Source organism: Brugia malayi (assembly GCF_000002995.4).
Source record: "Brugia malayi strain FR3 genome assembly, contig: Bm_v4_ChrX_scaffold_001, whole genome shotgun sequence".
NCBI classification, from domain to species: domain Eukaryota; kingdom Metazoa; phylum Nematoda; class Chromadorea; order Rhabditida; family Onchocercidae; genus Brugia; species Brugia malayi.
This window is the reverse complement of record NW_025062479.1, coordinates 2,658,976-2,682,674: the sequence shown is the minus strand read 5'-3', so window position 1 is coordinate 2,682,674 and position 23,699 is coordinate 2,658,976. Positions and strand designations below refer to the sequence as shown.

General features: G+C 26.3%; 3 protein-coding genes across 5 annotated transcripts; 2 read left to right on the top strand and 1 right to left on the bottom strand.

The window, feature by feature from the left end:
- Positions 1-5,607: 5,607 nt before the first annotated feature.
- Bma-pmp-4 (ABC transporter N-terminus family protein) lies at positions 5,608-11,807 on the top strand (the record flags this gene model as incomplete). Its single annotated transcript, XM_043073354.1, has 16 exons — positions 5,608-5,734; positions 5,957-6,109; positions 6,326-6,497; positions 7,051-7,123; positions 7,432-7,580; positions 7,732-7,851; positions 8,006-8,114; positions 8,370-8,550; positions 8,713-8,816; positions 9,041-9,188; positions 9,348-9,442; positions 10,021-10,200; positions 10,620-10,731; positions 10,882-11,092; positions 11,348-11,456; positions 11,739-11,807. The coding sequence occupies 16 exons, from the start codon at positions 5,608-5,610 to the stop codon at positions 11,805-11,807; spliced, it is 2,112 nt and encodes a 703-aa protein (XP_042929288.1).
- Positions 11,808-12,632: 825 nt separating this feature from the next.
- On the bottom strand, positions 12,633-15,472 carry Bm3094 (the record flags this gene model as incomplete). 2 transcript variants are annotated; one of them, XM_043073352.1, is made up of 7 exons in its annotated part: positions 12,633-12,707; positions 13,039-13,299; positions 13,640-13,786; positions 14,076-14,216; positions 14,636-14,755; positions 14,907-15,080; positions 15,353-15,472. In XM_043073352.1, 7 exons carry the CDS (start codon positions 15,470-15,472, stop codon positions 12,633-12,635), a joined length of 1,038 nt encoding a protein of 345 aa, XP_042929286.1. The 2 variants fall into 2 exon arrangements, with proteins under 2 accessions (XP_042929286.1, XP_042929287.1); XM_043073353.1 differs by lacking the exon at positions 15,353-15,472 and having other exon boundaries at positions 14,907-15,029.
- A 3,432-nt stretch (positions 15,473-18,904) lies between these two features.
- Bm1845 lies at positions 18,905-23,542 on the top strand (the record flags this gene model as incomplete). 2 transcript variants are annotated; one of them, XM_043073350.1, is made up of 14 exons in its annotated part: positions 18,905-18,981; positions 19,182-19,299; positions 19,527-19,712; positions 20,106-20,243; positions 20,484-20,587; positions 20,835-20,963; positions 21,109-21,241; positions 21,384-21,521; positions 21,840-21,908; positions 22,034-22,167; positions 22,419-22,623; positions 22,787-22,987; positions 23,216-23,347; positions 23,477-23,542. In XM_043073350.1, the coding sequence occupies 14 exons, from the start codon at positions 18,905-18,907 to the stop codon at positions 23,540-23,542; spliced, it is 1,830 nt and encodes a 609-aa protein (XP_042929284.1). The 2 variants fall into 2 exon arrangements, with proteins under 2 accessions (XP_042929284.1, XP_042929285.1); XM_043073351.1 differs by lacking the exon at positions 18,905-18,981 and having other exon boundaries at positions 19,183-19,299.
- Between the last annotated feature and the right edge of the window lie 157 nt (positions 23,543-23,699).

Sequence of the window (23,699 nt, the reverse complement as noted above, 5' to 3'; positions counted from 1 at the left end):
AGAACTCATTCGTGATATGTTGCAAAAGGATACGGAGTTTGTCGAGAATACTGTATTTTTGTTTATCGTAAAGTTGCGGTTTATAGGATTTCATTACACCACTATATCAATTTCTAATGGCAGTTTTTGTTTTGAAATTGCTGTCAGTCGTTGTTGTAGCATTAAATTTGAATTCCATTGGGAGTCCATTCATTTGCAATTAAAATGATTTTCCATTTTCCACTTCGTTTCGAAATTGAATCTGTCGGATTGTTGTGAACCCTATCCTATCCTTCACCCAGTAGTCGAGTAGTCCACGATTACATTTCATAAAACAATGGGAAAACTGAACATTGATTAACAAGTAGTAAATCAATTTGATCTCATGAGGTTGGTGCAAACTTTGTATTTTAAGTACAGTTTGTTGACTTCAAGTTGTGTATGTACAAGGTTGAAAAAAAAAAGAAAAAAGGAAAACGATACGTCGGTCTGAATTGTGTACGTTTAGATTGTTATAGTTACATAAATGAGCATTACGATTAGAAATCCTATCTTCAATGTTGCTGTAAGAAATGGTGTCTCTGTGGTTGGCTGTTTTATCCTTTTATTCCAATCCTACAAATTACTGATTTTCCTTCATTTCTTTGCATTCCATTAGCATGCAACAGGATCACATAATAAAAATGCATTCGTATTTTGCATGTGAAATATCTCTTATGTTTGGTATTTTAGTAATTTTGTTATGCTTTGTAAATTCTCATATGTGCTCACATATTTACTCCGCTTTTGGGCTCGAGCAGTTCTTAAACTACTTTACCTGTAATTTGTTTTGTTTTCTACTAACATGCATAGTTTTTCAATGGAAAGAGTGAGATTGAATGAAGCTCCATTTTCCATTTTCTTTTAACGTAATATTCCTCCAACTTAGTCGATAAGCTAACCATTTGGCAGGAGCAATTTTCGCAAATATTTTGATGAGAAAGAAGGCTGCTGTTATCATTCACCTTTGTTTTTGAACTAATTTTTGAAACTGTTGCAAAAAGCGTGGCGATTTTGATCTCAAACATCCGTAAATTCGGAATTTTTTCTACCTATCGATGTGACCCATCTCTTTCTGGTATCATTGCTCAGGTGTTTGAGTAAACCTTATCGTCATGAACTAATTTTTCTTTTCTGTAAATTCTAACTTCGTATGGGAAAGGGTTCAGCGTCTAATTTCTTCCTCAAATTCATTTTTATTTCATTATCATCAATTTATCCATTTTAAGCCGAAATTCAGTTCTGCCTGAAATATGCTTGGAACGGATAATTGTTAGGGAAACTATGTTGTATGTAATCCCGAACTTCCATTCCTTGTTTAGTATAGATTACAGCTTCCCATGTACTTATCGTCATCAGTTTTTTTTAACGATTTGAAGAAAATGTTATCCGAAAGTTTGTAAATTTTGGATTCCAGTAAGATATTTGAAGTGGGAGCTCGAGTTTTTTACTTTTTATTAATCAATTTATGAAATTAGATGTTTTTTGAACAGTTGTATTTATTGCTCCAGACAAGAAATAATTTTAGAATTATCGCGTCATCAAAGTAGAGCACTCGTCTGGTCATTAACATACCTGGTTTATTTTTTTCATGTTTTCAATTTCAAATCTTTACAACACGTACATTAACCGTCTTAGCGTTTTTAGAAAGTTGAATATGTTCGAATGTTGTTAACGTTATGTTCTGAACCATTTGCGCCTAATGAAGTTTCTACAATCACTGTAAATTTCCCGAAATTGTTATGCGAAGCATCAAACTTAAATTTGGAAAATTTGCTTTAATATTTATAATTTTGTAATGCAAAGAAAATATGAAAACGGAAATTTCGAAACTTGTAACTGTTGAATACAACTGGTGAATCTCAATCTGATGTTAATATAATTGTTGAACTATTTGATGCAATTACATTCTATAACAAGATTGAACTACGTTAAAATCTTCCGGTAATAAAAGATTAAATTTCTCATAGCCACCGACTCATCAGCAGTTATTATGAATTCATATTGCCTATAATTTGGTACATACCATAAGAACTAAAATGTAATTTAAGGAAGCCTAACGATATGAAAAATACAATAGTATAAAATTTTTGGAAATGCTTCAGTGATTGCTGATCAATGTGAGATGACAATGCAGTGCTTATGAAATGAAAAATGGAAGCTTGGGATAGGAGAACAACCTCAAAGGTTAAGCCATATATTTTTGGTTTCATTTCTACTACATGTAACGATGCACATTTGACAGACTAGTCCTTGTACCACAAAAGCAAATTCTTCATATTTGACCGTTCACATGTATCCTCTATTTTATCCGCTCCTCTTCACTCAACCACCTTTTATAGTTTTTCTTTATTGCTTTATTGGTGTTTCTTTTATTTGGTAGTTGTCCGGTATTTGTTCCAGTAGAAGTCCTTTATGGACTTACCGGTTCCGGTTTACAAGACTTGTTGCAAATCATTTGTATTTGCTATATTATGTACATCCTCACAAATCATCAAAACTATAGGACAAAAATAATATTTTTGTTCTTCCAAGTATTTACACAACACCATAACAATATCAATTATTTCAGTTAATATTGTTATTAGCTACCGTTTCATCCTTTCCAGTTGAACTTTTACAGTAAGCAATATAATATTATGCTTTCTTCAGTTATTGTGTAAAAGCAAAAAATTTTTTCTGCCCTAACCTTTTTAACTATTTCTGAAAAAAATCTGATCTTGAAATAAATCAATTTGGATAATATTTGAAACTATTACATAATTTTGATACATATCTTGAATACACTCTGAAATTGTTGTATGTTCTTAAATTTACAATGTATCATTTCATCAATTATTTTTTTCTAGCATTAATTGGAAGTAATATATTAACAGTTGTCTCATATATCTCTTAGATTTAATTGATAAAAATGATAAATATTTGCTTTTTATGCCAAACTGTATACAGTTGATACGGTTGAGAAATCTGATACAAAAAAGCAAATACTTTCATTTAGCTGCTAAAGCATAAATGTTATTTTTTTTTTTTTTTTTTTTTGATGGAAATTTTACATTCAGTTGCTGATAAACAAACTTAAATTCTTTCTGTTTTAATTAAAAACAAGTTAAGGACTGATCCCAAATTAATTATTGCGTAATTAATTTAAACTGTAGGAAATGAATTCTAGTGACAATACTATATGCTATAAATAAAAATCGATCATTAATTAATCTGTTTAGATGAAAAAATTGCAATTCTAGTATCTTTAAATTTAATACGCATGTGTGCAACATAATTTAACAAAGTTTAAAATCGTAATTTTATAGACAAAATTTAAAACATTAAACAATTATATAAGCCTGAAACCAAAGCGAATCATAAAACGATTTCAGTATTTTAATTAACAAATTTCACTTTCATGTTGATAATTTGACCAATCATCAAAACAATAGTAATTCAAATAAGAAAGGAAAATAGATAGATAAAATTGTGTCAACAAACGAGAAGTAATGATGCGCACTTCTTCTTTAATTACATTTAATTACGTACTTCTCGTTTAATTAATTGCATTAACATTTAGAAGGATAAAAGCAACAAAATGTTATATAACCAAAACGATTATGACAAAACTGTACTAAAATAATCCAACAAAAAACTTTTTCTTACTTTCAAAATTTGAAATCCATTTATCAGATACAACAAACTATTATTTATGAATTTTTCTCTAGATAATTCCTTTAGATTTGATATTTGATTTCTCTCTTTCTCTCTTTTCCACTCTCTCCTTTTTCTGTTTGCGTACAAAGTGATAAATAAAGAAGATTGTATCACTTTTATTTTGAAGACAATGAATGAAGTGGAACTCCTAAATTAACTGAATTACATGAATTTTGAAAAACTGAATTTTAACATTGTTCCATAATGAATTGATTCACTTCAATGAAATGATTATAACACTGTACTTGACTTTCCTTTTCATTATTATTTATAGTGTGATTCTTGTGATATTAAAACATTTCGAAATTCATTTAATCAAAAATAAATTAATTTCATGAACGGAGAGTCTCCTGATGCTTCTTTTTTAGAAAAAAATAAATAAATAAATAAAAAACGAATTAGGTAATTTAAATGATTTACTATACAGAAATAAATTAATGTTTAATTCAAACTTTCCTTTTGTTTTTTCTTTTTGTTTTTTTTTTTTTGTTTTTTTTTTTTTTGGTCATATTTTTAAATGAATTTAAGCAATTTCACACCAAAGTGCATTCTTTTTTTTTTTCTTCTGGGACCAATTTTTACTTTGTATCTAATTAATTTTTAAATGAATTTAAAGCAAAAATATATACAAAGAATCTAGTTCTTTTTTAACTTTCCGTCTAATGAATTTATCATACATGTATTCCAGTTTTGGAAATAATTTTATATAAAAAACAGCTAGTAAACAAAGCAGTGTATACATATTGAATAAACGATATTTCAATGAATAAAGAATGTTAAAACTGGTTCTAAAAGTTTATCTGATAAAATTTGAATAAAATATGTCATTAGTACATTGAGCAAAAAGAAACAAAATGATAAAATAAATGAAGAATGCGGCAGCATTTATTGGAACTTTGAATTTTGTATTATTAACTTTTAAATTATTATTTGAATCGTTTAAGCTATTTATTTTAATTTTCACTTTTTTTTTTTTTTTTGCTTCCATAGCGTTATTTTATTAATAATTATCATTGTAAAATGTATGAGACTAATCTTTTTCAAATGTTTACAAATTAATGTACATTTAAAAATTTTCTTAAGCATTTTCTTTTTCTTTAACTGCTACAGTTTAAACAATTATTATTTTTGAGAGAAAACAGGGAGACAGAGAGGAAGAGAGGAGAGAGAGAGAGAGAGAGAGCAATTTTGAAATAACTGTGTATAAAAATGATGAACGGAGAGTGTCCTTGCATTCATAAAGGCTTATCAAACTTGTTTTCGTCCCTTATACTGTATGTACCTGTCATTCTTCTTGTTTTCATATATATATATATTTCATTGCCGATGATAAAATTTCTTCTAGCTACAACTAAACATTACCCTTACATTTCATTTTATTTATCGCTGATAAAAAAAAAAAAAAAATTGAATAAATAAATAACAAAATAAACATTGTTTTTTTTTTTTTTTTTGTGAAATTATTCAATAATAATTTTTTTTTTCTTTATCATCTAAAAAGTGTGAAAGTTCTCACTTTGTGGAAATTTAAAATATAGAAATTTTCTTTTTTTCTTTTCCTAATGATAATTTTAATTTTTGTTTCATTCAACAATCTTCCAACAATTAGTCATATAAAATTCATTTACTATGGAAAATGTTACTAAAGCATGTATTACTTCATTTTTCTATATATCATTTAATTGTTGAATTAATTTGTTTAAAAATATTTGTAAATTCAAAATTTTCTATGAATCATGCAATTATTATTGTTATTTTTTTTTTTTTTTTTTGTTTTACTAATTATTATTATTATTATTATTGCAGCAAAATGGTGTATTGATTTATTCGGCGCAAAAAGTGTGTTTGTATATGTTTGTGCATATACATGTATGAAATTTATACACAAAGATGGCTGCTTTATCAAAATTCCAGCCTGTTTCTGGAAATACTTCAATGAATCATTTGTTTTATGGCGCTACAACAATTGCTTCAATTCTTTTTGTTGCTGCATTTGTGAATATTGTGAGAAAAGGAGGTTAATTTTTTTTTTTAATTTAAAATTAGGAAAAAAAAAAAATGATAAGTATTAATTTTATTAGTCTTTGAAAGAGCTATTTGAAATATCCATTTATTTTCATATTTAATATTTGAAATGAGAATATAATTGTTTTAATTACTTTAAAATTGAAAATAATACATCTGAAAATTTAAAATTACCCTTTTTTTAAGCTGTAAAGATTAATAAATACACTTATAGTTCCATCATCAACAATCTTGAAACAAAAAAGTGTGAAAAATTGGAAGTCTTCAAAATGGTATAATACTATGAATATAAGGCTTTTGCACAAGCTTCATTTTTTGTTAAAAATTATTATTCCACATTTCAACTGTAAAGAAACATTTCTCATAGGTAAATTTAGCAACTTTCTTTTTCCTTTTCCGTTTTCTTCATTAAGATATATTTTTGATTAATTTGACTAATTTCGGAGTAAAGAGTATTTTTTTATCAATACGATTTTACTATCACTGATTAGTTAATTCAAAAAGAAATATTTCAATAGGATTAAAATTTATGTTTTAATATAAATTTTCAATAATATTTTTAAAAAAGTAGAGAAAATTATAGCACTCTACTCTGTTGTATTGCTGTCAAGGACATTGTTGTCTATTTATGTAGCATCTCTCGAAGGTCATTTAATTCGAACAGTTGTTGAAAAACAATCTGCTGCATTTCTTCGATACCTTATCAGATGGTTCCTGATAGCAGTACCTGCTACATTTGTCAATAGTATGATCAAGTATGTTGTTGTCTTTTTTATTTACAAGTTTGATCATTGATCATTAAAATTTTTCGGCATTTTATTTTTACTTTGGATCACAATTGTAATCATTAAAATAATAATTTATTCAATAATTTTGATTTTTAATTAATTCATTCCTTTAAATGATCAGTGCACACTGAATATACTTATTTAATTAGTGATGTAAACTAACTGATTAAATCCATTGATAAAATTTATCTTCTTGAAAGTCATTCTAATCTAATGTAATTCAACAACAATTTTTTTTTTATTAAATTATTATCTTTTTTACTTAATTAACTATTCAAAGAAATAGAAGAAAATACAAACAGTTCGTATACTTCAAATATGTTTTTGTCTTATAGCTTATTTGTATAAATTATCATTTTTTTTCCTATGTAATGATGAAATTAAAATTTGAAATGTTATGTAAGTTCTTGAATTTTTGATTTATAAACTTGCAAAAAAATAATTTGTAATAATTTCTTAATATATAAAAATGTAAACAATTAATTTCAGATTGAAAAAATTTTTTAATTATTCATTTCAGATTCATGGAAGATTATGTTGCGATAGCATTTCGCGCTCGCCTCACTCAATATGCTTATAATAAATATTTATCAGTTTGCTTTAAATTTAACCTTCCTCCTTGAAAAATCAATAAATCATTTTAAACTACTAAATTTATCAATTAAAGTACATATGTTCATAATTTAACGCATCATACAAATTATATGTCTAAAAATGCCCTTTTCATTAATCAATATTAGATACATATTAGATATCTGAATAAAATAATTTCAAATTCAAATCTCTAATTTTTAAATTTAAAATTTAAATACTTCTAAAGCAATTTCTTGTTTTGATAAAACAAAAAAAAATTTTTTTTCTTATTTTTCAAATTTGTATAGTATAAGAAAATTTTTTTAAGGATTGTACATATTATCGTGTAAATAGCTTGGATGAACGACTGAAAAATGTTGATCAATGTTTGACAGATGACATTATGGCATTTTGTCAAGCAATTTCGCGCCTCTTTTCACTAATCCTTAAACCACTTTTTGATATTTCTTTCGTGGGGTGCTTTTTTTTTTTTTTTTTGTACTCCTCTTTTTCATATAATGTCTAAAATTTCCATTTATTTTTAACAAATTTTTAAAAATATTCAAAATTACTAAACAAAAATCACTAATTTTTATTGTTGGTTCATTCAACAATTTTTAAATTTCAGATTAACACTAATATATAAATTATGGAAAGCAAAATTAGGTTCAGGTATATATTTTTTGATTATCATGGGTCCAAGTGTTTTAATGAGTACTGCTGGACTGCTACGATACATATCACCTAAGTGAGCATTTTAATCTTTCTTTTTTTTTTTTTTTTTTGTTCTTGTATTTTCTTCCTGCAAAATTTCATTAAAAAAAAAGAAACAAATAAGTGAAAATTTTTTGATTATTACTTATTTTCCATTGTTTTATTATTCAATTTTTTTCCTATTACAGCTTTAGCGAATTACTTTCGGAGGAGTCAAAAAAGAAAGGCGAATTACGATTTTTACATTCACGTCTCATTTCGAATTCCGAAGAAGTTGCACTTTACAGAGGGCATGAGGTCATTGAATAAAATATCTCATAGTTGAATATTTAATAATAGTTGACTTTAATTTGTTACAACTTCTCTTATTCACATTTTAAAATGAGTATTATTATAAAGTATTCAAATTGCTAATATTATTTGCTTTTATATATATTAAGTTTTTATGTTTTGAATTGGTTTATTATCATTATTTCAAAGTAAAAAAAGAAAATTCATTAGCTAAAAATTAGCAAAGTGTAAGAAGTAATTCAAATAATTAAAGATTTTTAGACCGAAAAAATTTGTCTGCTAAAAGCATTTAATAACATTCAACGTCACGCATCCTTAATTTGCCGGAAGAAAATATCATATATTATGGTGGAACAATATTTACTAAAATATTTATGGACAGCTACGGGTATGATTATGATTGCTTCCCCGCTATTTACAACAAAGCCTACCAAAACATTATGTAAGTTTTATCAATTGTTATGCATCAACAAATTTCTTAAGATAGTAATACTTAAAAAAAAAAAAAAAACAATTTCGTATGATAATATTACAATGTGATTTTACAATGAGATTAATTATATTATATTGATTATTGTTTTTTATTTTATCTTTAAGATTTTAGCTGGAATAAAAGTGGGTGATCGTACAGGAAATTTCATGACTGCTAAAAATTTGATGAATGTTGTAGCAGCTGCTGCGGAAAAATTAATGATTTCCCATAAAGAGGTTCTTTTTATTGATAAATTCAAATCTTTACTCTTTTTAGTATGCAAATAACATAAAATAATCATTTATATGCTTGAAAAAATATTACAAATAAAAAGATTGTTTGAAAAATATTTCCATGAAGGCTTCTTTTTTCTTTTGTTCTGACATATTTTATAATTTTATATAATTTTTATTATAACAGATTCATTATTTATTCTAAAATTTATATTATTTACTTTTAGGTGATAGAACTAGCTGGATATGCATCACGTGTTTATCATATGTTCAAAGTTTTTGAGGACATGAAACAACAAAAATTTATTAGAAAAAGGAATTTGGAAAATATGAATGATAATGCAATGGAAGAGTTTAATACACATGAAATACGAGGCAACTAATTTATAAAATTGAAATTATCGCTTGAAATCTAATCTAAAATCTCGCAGAAAAAAAAAAACTGTAATATTGCAAAAAATCATAGACTATATTAATTTCTAATCGTTACATTGTTTATTTTATTTCTCTAAAAAACGTTTTAAAAATTTATAGGTCAAATTCTTCAAACAAATGGCATTGTTAGATTATGTAATGTACCAATTGTTACTCCAACTGGTAATGTCATTGTCAACAATTTTAACATCGAGGTTTGTGGGAAATATTTGAATTTAAACGCTCCTCTGGCGATTTACATACTTTCATAATTTAATTAAATAATTTTAAAATTTCATTTGTTTGGTTATAAAGAATGAGAGATTTTAAAGCATTCACTAATATTTCACTCTTTAATTTTTCCAACCTCTTTGGCTATATATTTCAGAGAATAAACGATTTGTTGTGCTAAAAAATTTGCATTTCAAAAATTTTCGGCAAAACAATTAGGCTAATATGCACGCAAAAATTTTCCGGAAAAATGATAAGATATTTATAAATGATGATAAAAGGAGAAATTTTCATTTAATTATTTCTAACTGGAAATTCAAAACAATTAAAATATGCAATTTCATCTTATTTTACGCTTATCTTACGAGAAATGAACATCTTGAAAAAATTGATATTGTTGTTAAATGGGCAAAAATTGAAGAGAGAAAGAGAGAGAAAAAAGGAAAGAAAGTGGGAGAAAAGAATAATAAAATACTTGACTATATTTTTTATCAATTCAAAAATTTTTACGAAATTATAAATTTAACTTTTTTTTTTTCTTAATATCATGTATGATTGATAGATTCATGATGGTATGCATTTATTTATTACTGGTCCAAATGGTTGTGGTAAAAGTTCATTATTTCGAATTCTTGGTGGTTTATGGCCAGTATATCGTGGACGATTGGAATTACCACCGAAAGCAGAAATGTATTATTTACCACAACGACCGTATATGACATTTGGAAATTTAAGAGAACAGGTTAGTAATAGCATAAGTAAGCATATCTGCTATATGGAAAGTTTAAAAATTAATTCTCAATCTTTATTTAATCTATTTCAATCATAAAAAAAAAAAAAAAAAAAAAAAAAAAAGAAAGGTTGTGAAGATGATGATGATGACAGAGAACGTTTAAATTACCTTAGTAAAGTAGTAAACGTCAATAATAGTATTAGATGTTGATTTTAATAAATATAATTTTATCAACTGATTATACATTTCAATCTTTGATCTGTTTTTTTTTTATTTTACATTACTTTTACCAGAAATAGTGAAAAATTAAGTTCCAATATTTATTATACTATTTACCTTTCATTGCTTATTATTTATCATTTTACTTAAACTCTTATTACTACTGTACTTCATTACCAATACACTTCTTTTTTTTTAAAAAATGACAGATCATTTATCCGGATACTTTGGCTGATATGCGGAGAAAAGGTATTACTGATAATGCTTTGATGGAAATTTTAAAAACGGTACATTTGAGTGAAATTGTTGAGCGTGAAGGAGGTTTGTAATTTAAATAATCTTATGAAAGGCAATATTAGTATATAAAAAAAAAAAAAAACTTTAATAGTAAACGACAAAAGCAACGGTTTTGTTTAAAAAAAAAAAAAATAAGTTTTCTTCAATACCTTAAAATGAAATGAAAAACTACAGGTTTTGAAAGTGAACGTGAATGGATTGATATCTTATCAGGTGGTGAGAAGCAACGATTAGGTTTAGCAAGAATTTTTTATCATCAACCAAAATATGCTCTACTTGATGAGTGCACCAGTGCAATATCGATAGATATTGAAGCATTAATTTATCAAGCAATGAAAGATGCAGGCTTTACACTTCTCTCTGTATCACATCGACCAAGTCTCTGGTAAAATAATACTAATAATTCAGCCTTTTTTTTTCCTATTTCAATTCATTGAGAAAATTTTAACTTTCTAATTAAAATTTTTTATGCTACATAAATTTACTAAATCCATAATTTATATTATGAAGCTAAAAATGAAAAAATTATTTCAAAAAAAAAACCTAAATCATTTGTAGATGTATTTTTATCAGACAAAAAAGGAGAGGAAAATCTTAGTTTAAAATTTACAAGCCATTTTGAATAAATATTCAATCTTAGGCGATTTCACACTCATCTTTTACAATATGATGGGCAAGGAAGATATCAGCTATGTCCAATGGATTCCAAAATTTTACTATCATCCAACAGTGATATGAATAAAAATGAGGTAACACACCTTTTCTCTATGGAATGGAATTTATTAACATAAAATTATATACGACAACAAATTATTTAATAGTACAGTAATTTATAATTTAAAGTTTTGGATCTTATGAAAGAAATTTACCGCCGGAAATTCTCAAATGAATGATTAATGATAATTCGACTGCCTTCACTTCTAACATCATTTCAATTTATATGCTGTAGTTTGTTGTGTAAAATTTTGATGTTTAATTTGAAGCAAATTAATTTCTAAAACTACTGGAATATTTCTAAATAATTATTGCAGTTATTCTACGATAGTGGAAATATGAATGATTCTAATATGAACTGTCCATCGAGCAAAAATGAAATGTAATTAACGAAATTTCTCATTGTATATATTTTAATTACTGTATTAGTAATTAACAATTTTTTCCTCTTTTTAAACAATTAAAAAATCCGTTATTAACAAATTAATGTTTCAACAATGAATGAAAACTTTCACTTAAACATTTGAGATATTATTCGAAACATATTACTCAAAATTCAACACTTTTTTTTCTTTTTTATTAATAGTACTATGAATTATTTATATAAATATAAAAAACAAAAATTTGTATAAATAGAAAGAGTATGCGATTAGAGTGATTTAGAAGAAAAGAAAAAAGAGAAAATATGAAAGACAAAAAAAAATAAACAATGATAGCTATAATAATATCGAAGGATAAATACCTACAAATAATTTTTTCTCTTCTTTTTTTTTAAAACAAATTCTTAACTAAAACAAATATAATTTAACGAATATATCAATAACACTTGAGAAATCAAACACTTCAAATGTTTAATTTCGCTAGTATTCATAATATATAAATTGAAATTTCTAAATATAACACAATGACTAGGATATACAAGTAAAACAGCATCATATTTTATCAATAATATTATAATTTTTATCCATTTATTGAAATGTGAACATCATACATAAATGAATACATCTTAAAATTATAATTTTTCTTTTTCTTTTTGAAAAAATGCATAAACTGATAATGATTTTTGCATTAGATTTATTTTTAAAAAATTTTTTGATTAATGAAGAAAAAAGAAATTTTTCTTCTTATTAATTTTGAATTTGAGTGAAATTCCAAAATACTTTTCTAACAAAAATTCATAAACAATTCATGAAAGAAATGAGAAATTAAAATCATGCACATAGCGTACTATACCATTTAGCTACTGCTGCTGTATCTGTTGTATTTCCTCTAATGAATGGATCTTCCTGAAATTAAAAAAAGAAAAAAGTATTACATCTTTATAAGTTAAATATTTATATAAAGTAATTTCATTTTTGATATGTTTGTAAGCATTACAATAAGTTTCATACAAAAAGAGAACTATTATTTAAAAAAAAAATTTATTCATTTTTTTTTTTTTGACTTCTATCCATTATAAATATAGTTAAATGAATTTTGTTTTCCTCAAGCTTAATCTAGTCTATTTTTGAACATAACTTTATGATAATAGTATTTTTGGCTGTAATATAAGAATAAATAGCAAATATAATATTTCTCGAAAACATATTTCAAAAAAATAAATAAATAAAGATGAACCAAAAGTTCGTGGTAATTTGGACGATCAATTGGACGTTTCACGAGACATCTAGCAATGAATATTGAAAATGACTGTGAAAATTGTTGTACTGGTGTAAGTCGTGGTGGTGGATCATTTATAATTTTAGTAAGAAGTTCAAAATCTGTTGCACAACCGTCATACGGATGAATTCCTTTGGCTAACTCAATAAGTGTTATGCCTAAACTCCAAACATCAGCGCGTACACCATATTCACAATCACTACTTGCTACACGTTCAGGCTGAAATTACATTTAACTTGATGCCTTTTATTTTTGAACAAAAAAATTTTAATTTATAAAAACTTATGAAAATAATAAAGTCTAATTAATAGAAAAAATAGAAAGAAAGAGACGGAGGAAGGAAGAGAAAAACAGAGTGAGGGAGAGAAGGAGTACTAAAAAAATATTCATCTAATAGATGATTAAAAATGTTTATAACTTCTTACATCAATGATAAGTTTCCACTTTTTTTAAAAAATAATTTACTATTCATTCAACCAATAATAGTATAATGTGTGAAACACACATTATGTAAATTAAAATTAAAAATCTTCTTAAGGTAAAAAAAAAAAAAGCGAACCGCTAAGTAAGCAGTACAGCCTTTGGTATTAGTTTCTGCTCGTCTAGAATCAATTAATCGGCCAGCAATACCAAAATCACACAATTTGATTGTACCACTATGATCGATTAAAATATTGGATGGTTTAATATCACGGTGTATGATGTTCTGAAAATATACAATAAAAAAAGTGATTAAATGAGCTTAAATTATTTCAAACAAAATATACAACTTTTCATTTCAAAATTTAAAATAAATTAGAAGTGATATATTTAAAAACAAATAGAAAACTCATATTTCCGTTATTAATTATAAAAGAAAAAAGAAAATACATTTGCAAAATTTGAATAATCATTAAGAAGTAAAACATATATACGATTGAATCGATCGCTCAATAGTATTTTTTTATTAAAAAAAAAAAAAAAAAAAAACACATTTGGAATAAATTTTAATAAACCTCTTTTTCCTTAAGATATTCCAATGCTAACAACACTGATTTGGTTATATTAGCAAGAATAATTTCCGGAAAATGAAGCGCTATTTTAAGCAGCTTATCCAAGCACATCGACATCAACTCCATGCATATTCGCACCTCTGACTAGATATACACTTTTCGAACAAAAAAAAAAAACAAATTTTTTTTGGTCCCTTTTAAGTTTTCTACTTTTTTTCTTAAAAAAAATTTTTTCCATCAAAAAAGCAAAGACAATAAAAGAATATGTTGTAAATTTACTAGTTCCGTTAAAAAAAAGAAAAAAAAAATTATTTACTGTTCCATTTAAAATAATGGTTCCACATACAAACTATTTGAATTTTATTTAAAATGCTAAAATAAATGCTAAAAATATTTGAATTTCATAAAATATTCCACATCTAATATCTTTTTACACTGTAAAAGTTTAAATAAAATGATTGAATTTAAAAAAAATATATTAAAATGATCATACTGTAATATTAATTTACCTCATTGCCATCAGTATAAGTTTTCCTTTTTGTTTACTTTTTAAAATATATTACCTCAAAAACAAAACAACCATAACAGCGTACAATATTTGGACAATTATGTGATCGCATAATAACATCCATATCCATTACCGTTCGTTTATTATTCTCGGCATTACCCGTTATTGGAATTATCTATTGAGAAAAAAAGGAAGAATTAGTGAGTTTATTGTTTGTTTGTTAAACACTGTTACATTTTTTTGTTTTTTTTTTACAATAGATTCAGACTAGAAAATGAAACATTATTTTATAGAACATCTTGATTCAAAATGTTTCAATAAATTACTTTAACTGCCATAAGTGTTTTGGTTTGTTTAAAATGCGCTTTTCGAACTACACCAAATGAACCACGACCAAGTTCTTTGATATCAACAATATCAGAAAGTTGTGCTCTGTATTCAGTACCCATTATAGTAAGCACACCTGATCTTTCTCGAATTGATTCATATTTCTCCTCTACCTTTATTAATATGATCCACATAATTAACATTCTTTTTTTTTTTTTTTTAAAAAAAAATAACTATTGTGACTTTTTCTACTTTACAATATGTATAGGCTTTAAGATCTCATACGTTTTTAGGTAAATGATGAAATAAAAAACCAAATTTACAGTATTTAATAAATTTAATTAGAAACCATAGCACCCGATGATAATGACTCATATTGGACGAAAAGTCATATGATTTGTTTACAAAGTAGAAAGTATGAAATAATAACAAAAGGATTAGAAACCTCTTCATCAGTCATTGGTACACGTGATGGTTCCAAATCTTGTAGTGTTAGATCAAGACCAAACCTTGAACGATCCATTGTTGTATTATCTGCTAGTGCTACAGGCTGATTTAAAATCATCCTCATTCAACGCTACAAAATTAGTATTCAGATTTTGAAAAAATTGAAAGAAAAAAGAAAGAAAGAAAGAATCAATCAAATTATAAATTAATTTTTAACGAAAATAAAATAAAAGTGTCAAAACCTAAATTATTTAAATTCAATTTTAATTAGATTGATTTTGCCAAAAAAAGTGTAAAAATCCAACTCATACTTTAAAAAAAAGTTTATTTATAAATGAGCAAAAAGGTATACCATTAGAAACATTTGTGAGTGAAAAATTTCACATATACCAATGAAGTGAAATTGTTCAACAGATCAATACTCAAATCGATCACTCCCCTGTATCTTCGTCGTGTATGTTTGTATGTGTGTGTCTGTGTGTGCATTGTCTGTCTGTTGTCTGTCTCTATATACCTAATATATTTATTTATTTATTTACTTATTTGTATGTGAATGAATGTACATTGTGGACATTTAAATTGATAATGACTGAGTGAATGAAATCGTGAGAATAAGTAATTTTAGGTTAAATGATTTGGGAAGGATTTAACGAAATGGATGCAAATGATGCTTCCTATTGTTGTAGAATGTGACATTTGTCATTTTAGGATTGGCTTCATTGATGAAGTTATGTTTATATGTGAAATGAATTGCAGTCAAAAAATTTTCGAAAATTTTCAATGAACATAATTTTATAGTATTATTTTTTTTTTTGTAATTTGTCTTAAATGAATTATTATTATAATAAAGTTTAAGACAGATAATTCTAACTTTAATCGTATTTAACTATATTAATTTGTTTGTTCATTTAAAACAAAAATTATAAACCATTTTCTAATTTAATGACGTTTAATATACAGCATAAAATATTTTATGAAATTTAGAAGGAAGTGAAATTTTGCCACTGTTGCATTTCTATTACTATTTGAAATGTGAAAATTGAAATTTTAAAAATGATAAATGGATAATTGTATAAGAATTGATGTAGTTGTATTATTTGTGTGTTAAATGTTATAGAATGCATATAAACTGATTTAAATCGTGAGATGACGAGCGAATTATTTTGTTGCATTTTTCTGCCGAAATTGAAATTTCACATCAAATTTAGTCAAAAATAGATTTGAATTTGACAAACTAAAAACTTTTGAAACTGAAAAAATTTGAGTCTAGAAAAGGAAAAAAAAATGTCATTTCCGGCATTCGAATTTTTTTTTTTCATTTTTTTTTTCTTTCTAAATAAAATAAAACAATTCAGTTTTTCAAATTTTGCAAATAAACAATTTAACTTCTGACATGGCTAAATAGAACAAATTGAAAGATGAGTGGTTGCACTGATTGTTTCATTCCGTTTCACCTGCACTTTTCGTTCATTGTGGATTTCTTTATGGATTAATCATGAAAATGAAGCAAGCACGGTTATCCTAGCAAGGTGACCCTTGGTGGACAATCGCAATACGCAATACGAGGTGCTTTGTGACGAATATTTCTTGTGTTCGAGCATCTAATTTTTATAAACATCCAAACTATTATTTAATTTATGAGCTTTTTCTATCTGTCAGAAATGAAATAAATAGTAACTGTATGAACAGTGTTGGAACAAAAGGATGATTTTATCAACAATCAAAGATTACAACATTGAACATTGATTTGTGCTAAATTTCGTTTCCCAGAAAAGAAGTTTACTATGGACTGTAATGTCTATGTCTCATGACATTGTCATTGAGAATTTTAGAAATTATCAAAATGAAATCTCAAGAAGTACAGCAAAAAAAAGAAAAAAAATAGTAGAATATTCATCAAAATGCTAAAAGTTTTAACCTCAAATTTTTTGGTCACATTTTTCTTTCTCAAATTCGATTCAACTATATAAAATTTGATAGCTTTAACAATTATTTGGTACGTATATCATCATAAATTTCCATAGCATTTTTTTATCATCGCTTATCAGTAATAATTGATAAATAGTATAGTTGATTTATTTGGTTATCAATATGAAGAGAAAATATCTGCAACGGATGTAAATACATACACACATTCATGCTCTCTCGCAATTATCATTTTTTTTTCTAGCAGTTAAATATGCATAAAAACATCATACATGTTTATATGTTATACACACAACATATCTACCTTTATATACACCTATATTCACACTATACCGACACACACGTATTATAGCCATATACACGCACTATACCAATACACACGTTTATAACCATATACACGCATTATATTTCACGTATACGTATTATATTAATATACATGTATTACGCCTATATACACGTATTAACGTGTTATACCCCTATGCATACATACATGTACACGTACTACTATAGCCATATACACGCATTATATTGATAGACACGTGTTACACCAACATGCGCATATATTTATTATACTTTTATACACATATTGCACACACACACATATATTATACTAACATGCAGGTAGCATAGCTGCATACAGAACGAAAAGGACGCAGATGAAATAAAAATTTGAAGGAAAGAACAAATGACACAATCACGTGATGCTTCCATCACTAATTACTTCTTACTACTACAATCGGAAAGGTAAAACCCTTACAAAACTGTGTGTGTGTGTGTGTGTCTGCGTGTATGTATGTATGTATGTGTGTATGTATGTATATATATATGTGTGTGTGTGTATGTGCGTGTGTCCGCGTAGTTGCAATTGTTTATTTCATTCTAGCATAAGATTAAATGCGGAGAGGTGTTTGCGTGGCCTATGTGTGTCTAGACAGATAGAAACTATTGGCGCCTGCTAAAATGTATCACATGGGTTGACGATGGTGACTGGACTGTTAAAGTCAAAAAAAAAAAGAAGGAAAGAAATTTTTTTTTTTTAAAAAAAAAAATTTCAATTAAATAAAACCTTTTGTATCAATGTAATAAATCCAACAGCAATCGTTTTTTTTTTTTTTTTTTTTCTTCCTTTTTCTTTTTTTTGTTGCTTTTTTATCAAATGATAGCAATTATAGAATTGCAAATTTCTACTAATTGTTGAAATAAAACATTTTACTATACTTAGTTTTCTTCATTGAATGATAAGAGCTTCAATTATTTATTTAATTTTATTGTCTTATGCATAAATTATAATGATTATGGCAGATTTCATCTCAATGGGCATTATTGTTAAACTAATTAAATTTGCATGATATTTCAAAATTTCATTTAATATAAAAAAAGGGACGAATATAACAATATTCTTTATATCATTTAGTCATAAAAATTAATGCTATTGGAGATTTTTTTTTTGCTTAAAAAAGTGAAAATTTAATAAATTTTCGAAATTTTTTTAGATTATTTGCTATAGAAATAGCTGAAATATATTAATCATTAAAATTTTATCTCACTGATCACATTTCTTCTATTATTTTGTGGGAAAAAAAAAAAAAAAAAACGAAAAACAAAAAAGAAAAAGAAGAATAAAATGCCGGCAATACTACTACGTCCAAATAATTTTACTTCAGTGTTAAACTTTAGATTATTGGCGCATTTGTCATATCGGTACGTTTTCTTTTTTTTTTTTTTTTTTTTTTTTTTTGCGAGTTTTATTTATTCCTTAAGCGATAAAAAAATGATATAATTTCGAGTTGTTTTTTTTTTTTTGATTTTTATTGATCATAAATTTCTTTGCTTTTTCTTTTGCTTATGTTAAATTGCGTAACAATTGTTGGCTAATTCGTTGCAAATGAATTATTTTGCAGCATGGCATCAACAGAAGTATCATCATCACAAGCATCAGCGGCCGTAAATATTGATGAAATCAAAGAATGTTACAATAAGCTAGATTTAGACTTCAAAAGCACAAAAGCTGCTTTTAAAGTAATTCCTTCTTTCTCTCTTCTTGTTCTCTCCCTCTCTGTTCCTCTCTTTAAATATTTTATATAAATAAAATTAAATGTTACATTAAATGAATATATATAATAATGGGGCACCAATGTTTAAACGAGCGAGATTTTTTCTCATGCAGTTCTTTTTTTTTTTTTTTTTCCAATTTATATTATTGATAAGATGTAAAAGTTTGAAATTATATTCATATCTTTTTATAGGGCAAAAAAACAAGCGAATTATTACGTAGTCTTATTGTACTTCCACTTTGTACAGTACAAACATTAAGAACGAGGGAGGAATTGCTATTAGTTGGATTGAAAAAAATATTTGGTGAAAAATTATATGCGAAACTTCTGAAATCAACGTTTTTCGGACAATTTGTTGGCGGTGAAACGATTGATGAGGTAAGTTATCTTACTGGTTATCTTACACTTTCAAGCACAAAAGTGCAAAAATTAATGCAGTGTTTAATTAGCATATGAAAATATTGTGAAAAATTATTATATCGAATAGATGGAAAGAGTCTCTTTTTCACATTTATCACATCAGTCTTAATATTGTCCTTTCTGGATTTTCAAAAAAAAAAAAAATGACGAAGTTGATGAATGAAAAAGAGAGGAGCATATTGACAGTTATTCTGTATTTTAAAATATATTTAACAAATTTTTTTCATGGTTTTTCTTTTTTTTAAAAAGTGTCTTGATTAGTAAATTTTGAACATTCTATAAATCTCTTTAAATCAGTCACTAATTTTACGAGATATTTTAAATTCATTTGCTGAAAATTTATTGTTAAAGGTGCAACAGACAATGAAAAGACTGAAGAGTTGTGGAGTGAAATCAATTTTGGATTATTGCGTTGAGGCAGATATTTCTTCGGATGAAGCTGAAAAAAAAGCAGTGGAAGGAATAGTCGGAGGTGAAGCTAAAATTGAGGTATGTTTTTTAACAGCTTAATTAAAGGTTGGATAATTAATTGAAATGTTTATTCATATATTTGCGTGTTTGTATATTTAATTTACATATATATTCCTACCAGTCAACAGATCTATTTAATAAGGATTTGATATATGATAATTATAATAAAAATAAAATAAAAATCCCAAAAATGTCATTTCGTTGAAGTGTGTTTTAACTTCCACTAATCTGAAATTTTAATATAAGTTTTAATTCTAGCCGGTAGGAAGTGTTGTTGACAAAGCAACGGTAGAAAAAACACTGCAGCGTTATACGGTCCACAAAGAATTTGGTGATCGCCGTAAAGACGTTGTTAGCGCAAGGTTTTAATCTCTTTCTGATCTGTAGAATGAAATTTCTCTGCTCCTAATAAAACTTCTACAATATATGTATGGTAGAGTACAATTTAAGAATCATAAGACATCAACAGAGCCATTCTTTTTTTCTTTTTTTTTTTTGCAAAGAATTTTTTTTTCAAAATTTAGAATAAAGACTTCTTAGTCTTCAGTTTTCAAAATTATAATGATATAATTGCCATTTTTCTAGTAATATATAATTTACACATTTCAGAACTTATTTTTATGAAAGTGAAGTCCAATGCGATAAGAATTGTGACATCTTTTGTGCTAGCGTAGATGCAATAACTTCGGCAATCGGCAGTTGGGGAATTAACTGTATCAAATTAACGGCTCTTGGAAGGTCTTGTGTTTGTTTAGTTTAATTCATTGAAATTGTTTAGTATAGGAATCAACTATTTTGATTATTTTATAACGAACCAGAGTTTTTTTGATTATACATTTTAGGATAAATTTTTCTGTTATTTGAACTGCATCTCATATTTCAGGCCTCAGTTGCTCTTGAAATTATCGGAATTGATAGCGCAATCGAATAATTTTTACAAAACACTAATTGGCTCATCCTGGGACGATCTTTTGCTTAATAAAATCAAAAAAGAAGAATTTTTGAAGAGAATTGAAGTTTCTTTTGTTTTTATACGCAGTATTTAAAACAAATATTTAAAATTGCAACATTCGAGGATTGTTTCCTGTGATTTCTTTGGGATCCTAAGTTTACTTAAAGTTTAAGCGAACTGAGGAAAAGGAAGTTGAAAATATTTAGGATCACGGTGTTCAAATAGACGAAATTATGATGCAAAAATGGTTAGAAACAGTAGATTTTGACGAGAATGGCTTCGTTGACTTTTACGATTGGCGTAAACTTATCGAAGAACATCAACGGCTCGATCAAATATTTCAGGTAGTTGAAGAGTTGATGTTTATTCCTGTAATCAAATTTCGCAATTTTTCAATTTCTATATGAAATTTGAAATGTTATCTTTTTGCTTATTCATAAGTAATCCAGAAATTGGCAAAATGTGAATCCGTTGTTTTTAAGGAAGATGTAATTTGAAAACAACACTGGTGTATCTAAACGATTCTGCTATGCTTTTTTTTTTTTTTTTTTTCATTTTCATAGTTTTTTCTTCATAGGAATTTCACAATTTTTTTTTTTTCAAATTGATTTGAAAAGCATAGATTGAGCATTGTAGGTTTAATTATATTTTCTCTTTTTCAGGTGTACAATGTCAAAACAAAAAGGATGGAGCCGTTATTGAACTGTTTGACAGAAGCTGAATCTCGCGAAGTAAACCTATAATTAGTTTTTTTTTTTTTTTTTTTTGCTTTGTTGTCGTTGTTGTTGTTTCAATTAACATGATAAATAATACTGATTTGTGAAAGTTTTGAATTAAAACTTGAAAATTTTTACAGACTGTTAATATGATGGATCGTATTGTGAGAACAATTGAATATGCAAAAAAGCATAATTTACGTACAATGATTGATGCTGAACAGACCTATTTTCAAGCGGCTATTTCGAGATTAGCAATGGCAATGATGAGGAAGTCAGATACAGTTGTAATTATCAGTCATTTAATTCACACTTCTTTTTTTTTTTTTTTTTTTTTCGGTTTAATCTATATAATGAAGCAAATCTAAAATTTAAAATGAACTGTTTTGATATTCTCATATCCTAAAATTTATCTTAGAAAAACAAAAAAGAATTAGTGAAATTACAGTTGACCTATATATGAACTAGTTTAAATTGCAAAAAATTTATAAATTTCGTTATTCCATACAGCTTCTTTGATTTCAGGTATAACAAAGAAGACGCTATAGTTTTTAGCACTTATCAAGCATATTTGAAGAGTTGCTTAAGAAATGTTGAATTGGATTTGCATTTGGCTAGACGAGAAGGTTTCCATTTTGGATGTAAAGTTGTTCGGGGTGCATATATGGAACAAGAAAGGAAACGTGCTGCTGCTTTAAATTACGATGATCCAGTGAATCCGAATATTGAAGTAAAATTGAAATTAGAGAAAAAAAAAATAAAATCAAAAAGGAAAGTTATAATAATATACAAAGTTCTGTGGTAAATATAATCATGAAAATGATGGTAAAAAATCTTTTTTTTTTCACATTTGATAATCACAGCGTGTTTTATAATGTTTTATTTTGTTTTAGGCAACTGCAGAAATGTATAGAAAAGTGATGCAAAGAATAATTAAAGAAAGTCAGGAACGAAGTCCTGGAAGTATATCGGTAATGGCTGCAACACATAATGAACAAAGCACTAAAAATGTGGTCGAGATGATGCGTGAAGCTAATATATCACCTTCAAGTGAAACTGTCTCTTTTGCCCAACTTTATGGAATGTGTGATCAGGTAGATTATATTATTTTCTTGTCCAGTCTCTAAGCTAATTTGTTACCAAATTAAGTGGTGGCAGTAATACATTTCTAAACTTTTTATGATGAAATATTTTGCTACTTCGAAATTGAGCTCTTAGAAGCTAATATTGGAAGCTAATGAAATTATCAGTGGAAAGAAAAATGAGTTGTAGCGATGGATTGAAATTATTTGCTAACATTTTGCTAGCATTGATTATTCCAGATTTCATATTCACTCGGGAATGCTGGTTATTCTGTATACAAATATGTACCTTATGGATCTATCGATAAAGTTTTACCTTATCTTTCTCGCAGGGCACAAGAAAATGCTTCTGTTTTAGGCAAAATTAGACGGGTAAATTTACTGTTATTTTTTATGGAAGAAAGGAAAAATAAACTTTGCAATCTGAATTTCGGATGTAATAATCTTGCAATGATAACTTATAATTCCTCTACAAAACTTTATTAAAAAATATTTTTCCAGGAAGTCGGTTTAATGTCCCGGGAATTATTACGGAGGATTTTTACTTTCGGTGGAAGATTCGATTGATCATACGACATAAATTATTGAGCTAAATATTTTCATCATTTTGATATCAAATCAAAATGATGAAAATATGTACAACTGTGGTGAGGATCTATCACTTTTCAATACCTCTGTTTTCAATTTAACATATGTTTCAATTGTGTTATCGAATTATGTATTT